Source organism: Schistocerca nitens, chromosome 9 (genome assembly GCF_023898315.1).
Source record: "Schistocerca nitens isolate TAMUIC-IGC-003100 chromosome 9, iqSchNite1.1, whole genome shotgun sequence".
NCBI lineage: Eukaryota > Metazoa > Arthropoda > Insecta > Orthoptera > Acrididae > Schistocerca > Schistocerca nitens.
The window spans coordinates 368,404,220-368,410,219 of record NC_064622.1 but is presented as its reverse complement, the minus strand read 5'-3'; the positions used below and the strand labels follow the sequence as shown (position 1 = coordinate 368,410,219).

Below are 6,000 nucleotides of genomic sequence, written 5' to 3'. Positions count from 1 at the left end.
CAAACCTATTGCCCTGCACAGGTCGTCAACTCCTATCGTCTGTGACGTTTCCACTGTTTCACCCCACTCCTTGGTGCCTTCCCCTTTCGGCATGGGATTTTCGACTCATTACATAATCTTGGCCACCCCAGAATGCGGGCAACAATACAACTCATAAGCGAATGTTTTGTCTGGCCGGGCATGCAGCACGTTTGCCGCTCGTGGTCATGCACGTGCGTTCCTTGCCAACGCAGCAAGGTGAGCACACATGCGCAACCGCTGTTAGAACATTTTGATGCCCCCAGATGCTGCCTGTGCCACGTGCACATTGATGTGGATGATCCTCTTGCCCCGTCAGAGGGATACAAATACATCCTTTCCATGATTGAGCGCGTCACCCATTGGGTGGATGCGGTACCCCTGGTGAACATTACAGCTGAGACAATCGCTCGAGCATTCATTTCGGCTTGGGTGGCTAGATTTGGTTGCCCCGTCACTTACCACAAACCAGGGTCACCAAGTTATCACTTTTTGTTCACCTGTGTGAGTTGTGCACAGTGGCAAAATTTCACACGACTGCATATCATCTGCAGCCCAATGGACTAGTGGAGCGATGGCACAGAACGCTAAAACCTGCACTCATGTGCCACAGCAGGCTTTCGTCTGAGGCTCGGCCATGGGTGTTGCTGGGAATCCGCTCTGCGCACAAGGAGGACCTCAGTGCTTTGTTGGTGGAGATCCTGTATGGTGAACTGTTCATCCTGCCTGCCGAATTTGACGAGGACACTTCTCTGACGGACACTACCGACCTGGCGGCCCTCGACGAACAAGTGCGTGCTCATGTCGCCTGCCTCTAACTCATGCTCACACCACGCCACAGATCTTTTTTCAAAAGGACTTGAAATCATGTGATTTCGTCGTGTTGTGCGGCTCTGCAACCACCATACTGTGGCCCACACCACATATTACGCCGCGGGGTCAATACATTTGTGATTCTGCTCAATGGCCACCCAAGTACAGTTTTGGTACAATTTTTAAAGCCTGTGTGGTCCCTCCTGGAGCCACTTCTTGCTGCACCCTGCTGACTTGCCTCTGCTGACGCCTCACCCGCTACAGCCCCCATCGACTCGCCACCGCCTGCGCAGTTGTCCAATACGCAGGACCCTGACGATGACGCGTCTGAACCATACACTTCACATGTTGGACGCCGCATGTGCCCGCTGTGCGGGCACGAAGATTCTTTTGTGAACATACGCTAGCTCTGCCCCGCCGTGCTCCGCAGTGCCAGGGATGGGGCTCTCTGTGGCGTCTCTGATGTGAAGTGACAGTTCGTTGACTATGCTCTTTGGTTTTGTCTTCTTTTCTTTGTGTTCTAGTGCTATGTTTGACAGCCATCTTTCTGTATTTGCTCTATAAAGTGATGAAATAAATGTTGTTTCGATCCTAAAAGTGTGTTATTATGGTTCAACGCCATGTAAAACCCACATAGTTATGTGAACAACAATGTAGGAAAAGACAGAGTGCTATTTACCACAAAGATATGTTAAGTTGCAAACAGGCACAATTAAAAGACACTTACACACAATCCTTCAGCCACAGCCTTCCTGAGGACAACAAGGAGAAACACCTACCACTCTTTCACACAAGCAAGCAGATGACCGCCATAACCATATTGGCTGGTGGTTATGTGTGCGTCAGATGTGCTTGCTTGCTTCTGTGGCCGAATGGCGTGTGTTTCTCTTCCTTATTCTGATGAAGACTGTGACCAAAGGCTTACGCATAAGTGTCTTCTAACTGTTCTTGTCTGCAGTTTAATCCATCATCTTTTCGGTAAGCAGCGATCTATCTTTTCCTACATTGTTGATCTTCCAACCTGGAATTTACATTGTTTGGTTATGTGAACAGTCATGTCTTGGAGTCAGTTAAGGTGCCAGTCATTCATGCTCCATCCAAAAACTGCCACATCATCTGCTTGAGACCTGTCATTTGGTCTATTGATCTGCTGCTACATTTCAGACTAACAAAGAACTTTTCCATTTGTATTTATTTGATTTCAGTTTTACTTTTAATTATTCTAACCCAAATTAAAGAGTACAGGATAATTTACCCAAATAAGTAATGTAATACAATATATTTAAATCCATGAATCAGACGCGTGACACAAGGTGTAAATAAAAAAAAGAGACATTTTTCATTAAATACAAATATATTATGATTATACAACTCTCAATATGTACAACACCTGATTCAATTTGGTTGGCTTGGCTAATACATACTGGAGACAATATACAGATATTTTCAGATTAATCTTCCTACATCTGCTGTAGATGACATTATCCAATCCTCCCACATACACACAGAAAGTGAAAGTGTGTTACAATGCAGAAAGCATGAAGAATACTCCACACTGATCCAGAAAGGTTGTAACAATTTGATGATTATTGTATTACTCAAGCCTTTGTGGTTGAATGCATAGTTTCCAGATCAGCTGAACAGATTAACAGTGTGCAGCAAGCATGAAGAATTGTAACAATTTGATGATTATTGTACGACTCAAGCTTTTGTTGTTGCCAGCATAGTTTCCAGATCAGGTGAACAGATTATACGATTGTTGACAGGCCCAAGATTTATCATTTCTCCACCGTGCGTTGAAGGGTCCAAGTTGACACATATAACATCCTGAAACAAAACTAAAAGTTAGCACTCAGAAAGAGGATACCTAATTTAGCTGATATGCACACACACACACACACACACACACACACACACACAGAGAGAGAGAGAGAGAGAGAGAGAGGGGGGGGGGGGAGGGAGGGAGGGAGGGAGGGAGGGAGGGGGAAGAGGTTTTTTTTTTGGGGGGGGGGTTGCAGATTCATATAAACATTTGACAATAAAAGTGATCTTTCATCATGTTAATGAACAATGGGAACTGTAATGAACAAAACTACGAGAAAGTAATGGAACAGGCACCTAACATTTTCATGGTGAGACTTCTCTTGAATAGAAAATATACCAGAACCATGAACAGAAAAACAATCAATAATCAAGAAAGACAACTTGTATGTAGCTGATTGATGGGTGATGTGTAAATGAACATAACAACTCATGGAAGTTTAACTAACAGTTACTCTTTACCAAGGCTCAGCGTCCCCCCTCCCCCCATCTCTCTCTCTTTCTTTCTCTTGGTGTCCCCCTCAGGGAGATACAGTGAGCCACAAGTCTCCCCTTGTCCTCCCTTCAAATACTAATCTGCCTGCTCTTTCCCTCATGCACTTAACACTCAACATCAACATCCACTCCACTCCCCCCCCCCTCCCCCCCACACACACACACAAAATCTGCTACCTTTGTTACTATCCCACTGTCTTCATTTATGGTTCACAGTCCCAGTTGTTGCAAGATACCTCCTGTCTAATGCCTTCTTGGAGCAACAAAAAACTGACTGAATTTAAAATGCTGTCACAATCTAGTCATTAAGAGGTATAATCTTAAGTCAATGGTTTAGTGCAATAAGGCAAGTATTACAGCTAGAATCAGTATATGTCTTGAGGAGGCATAATTCAAGGCATGCAAATACCCAGATTATATTCTAACAGTGTTTGAGAATGAGAGCACTCAGTGACTTACAACACAGTTTACACATAATTTCAAACCTCTGCAAAACTTTTTCTCACTGGCAGCCCCCCAAAAATGATGAAAAGATCTTTCCTGCTAAATCTATTAGCAACACTTTTGCACACAATATCTGTGTATACCAGTCATTGAGCCTGCAAAATGGAAATTGCATGCTTCACATTAAATATTTAACAAATTCTCATTTGTAATCATATGGTCTGAAGATGTTTTATACATAAAGTCTGATTCTTTAAAGAACTGGAAATTTACTGGTATTTCTCAGTCCCCACATTTGTCTGCCACGGGAGTGTTCTCATGGGGGTGTGTATATGTTTTTGTACTGAGATTCTAAAAAGAGTAATAGATGTTTTGCTTGTTTCTCCACTCATTTTCCAGTTTTTTGACATTTCTCTCTTTTCCTCTAATGCTCTACATTTTAAAGTAAAGAAAATTTCAAATACAAAACCTAAACAAATTTTACAATTCTAGCTAGAGTTTTTGTCTTAATTTTGGGCACACTCTTGTACAAGCACACAGTAATATACAAAAATTAAAAATAAATATAAGTTTCAATGAACTTGCTCTGTTTCACATGTATCAGTAGAAGAACAAATTACATTAAAAGAATGGGAGTCTTCCAGGATCTGGATGGTTTTCCTTAATAAGAAACTCAGAATTACGCACACAGTACTGACCTGTCGGAAGCCAAGCTGGGTGCCCATTTCTAAATTAAGCACTGTATCACCCAGCACAAGCCTTGCACGCCCAGACTTCAGCAGCTGCACCTTACCAATCAGACCTTCTGACAGATCTTTTAGAGTGCATCTGTTGCTATTATCACTATCAGTTTCATTTGCCTGCAAAAGGTAACTGCATTAAAGGTACTTTATGCAAAAAACAAACTGTTCATAAAATGCTAAAAAAACATACTAGAAAACATTGTGGTTGACTCGATAAAGCTGCTGGAGAACGTAAGGCTGTTCCATTAGGTCAAGTAATTTCCAGGAAACTATTCAGAACATGCTGCAATTTACACACACTGTTATGAACAATCAGTTCTAAAATGAACTCCAGACAAGAAATTTGCACCTTCTTCTTGCACTAAAAGGGTAAAATGATAGGGACATTTTAATTATGAACACAAAAATATGATTAAAAAGCCATAGACAAAATAGAGAGTCATATTGCAATTCATTTTTGGCAGCAACATTTCCACTGTTGCCAAAAACAAATTACTACACAGATACTCCACTTTATCAATGGGTTGCACAAGTTTATTTTGCCTCCTTTTGGGGCTGCTACAATATTGTGATGTGTGAAGTTCTGTGTGCACCAGAACTACAGACATGTAACCACAAACAAACAAAAAATTAATTACAGCACTATTTTTGGATGTATAATTCAAACTTTATGACAACCCTAATATGTTAGATGAGAGCTTGTCCAATATATCTGCACCAGAGTACTTAATCTTATTCAGAATCCTAGACTATGAGACAAAATCTACATGAAAATTATTTTTCTGTTTTGTGCTACATTTGTGTGCATCACAATTCAGCTTAATTCATAAAGAAAAATGTACTAGGAACTGAATGTAAGAATTTCAAAATACTTAAGAAGGTTCCTGAAAATGTTCAGTTCTCAAGTTTGCAAAATATTCTTACTACTCACTTCTGCAAATAAACAATTTTGTTTGGCTGCACTGCCCAAGAAGATAATTTCATGGGACAAGAATGAGTGAAATGCCAAGTAAGTCAATACACTTGTCTTCAGTTTAACACAGTGATAGGTTCTTCTGAGAACAAAACATGAGAAACTGAACTGTTTGATTAGTTCATCTGTGTGTTGACCTCATTTTAATAGTAATCTAACTGGATCCCCAGGAATTTTAGAAAGGGTGTTTAATTTAGTGTGTGAAGATTAATGTCTACTTCTGGTGCCAGCCAGTACGGAAATTTTTGCTTGTTCAAAACTGCATAATACGAGTCTTTGTTAGTAGGTCTGTTCATTTATCCTCTGGCTATACCCTGTAAGAAGGAACAAAGGAAGATCAGGGTTTAGCATCCAATCGAAATCAAGGTCATTAGAAATGGAACACACACATGGAATGTTTGAAGGATAGAGAGAGAATCAGCCATGCCCTTTCAAAGGAATCATCCCAGCTTTTGCCTGCAGCAATTTAAAGAAAAATGAAGACCTGTATCCAGATGATCAGGTGTGGATTCAAACTGCCATCCTCCCAAATGTGAGTCCAAAGGGTTTGTTAACCACTGCTCCACACTGCTCGGTCTGTGTCTGGTAAGAATGAATCGGTACGCTTCACTAGTATGTTTGTCATCAGCAAATCCTAAAGTTTCTGAACGTTTCAGAACTACCATTAGAAGTCACTGGCAGATCATTTACATA

At 41.1% G+C, this 6,000-nt stretch overlaps 1 protein-coding gene across 2 annotated transcripts in view; it reads right to left on the bottom strand.

Annotated features, from left to right (window-relative positions):
• Nucleotides 1-2,166: 2,166 nt before the first annotated feature.
• LOC126203747 (DNA-directed RNA polymerase III subunit RPC4) overlaps nucleotides 2,167-6,000 on the bottom strand; it is a 61,323-nt gene continuing 57,489 nt past the window's right edge. For both annotated transcript variants that reach the window (XM_049938114.1, XM_049938115.1), the window contains 2 exons: nucleotides 4,290-4,451; nucleotides 2,167-2,658 (listed from right to left, as the gene is read on the bottom strand). In XM_049938114.1, the coding sequence (XP_049794071.1) occupies nucleotides 2,533-2,658; nucleotides 4,290-4,451 (288 nt within the window). In that variant the 3' untranslated portion in view covers nucleotides 2,167-2,532. The remainder of the gene's footprint in view (nucleotides 2,659-4,289; nucleotides 4,452-6,000) is intronic.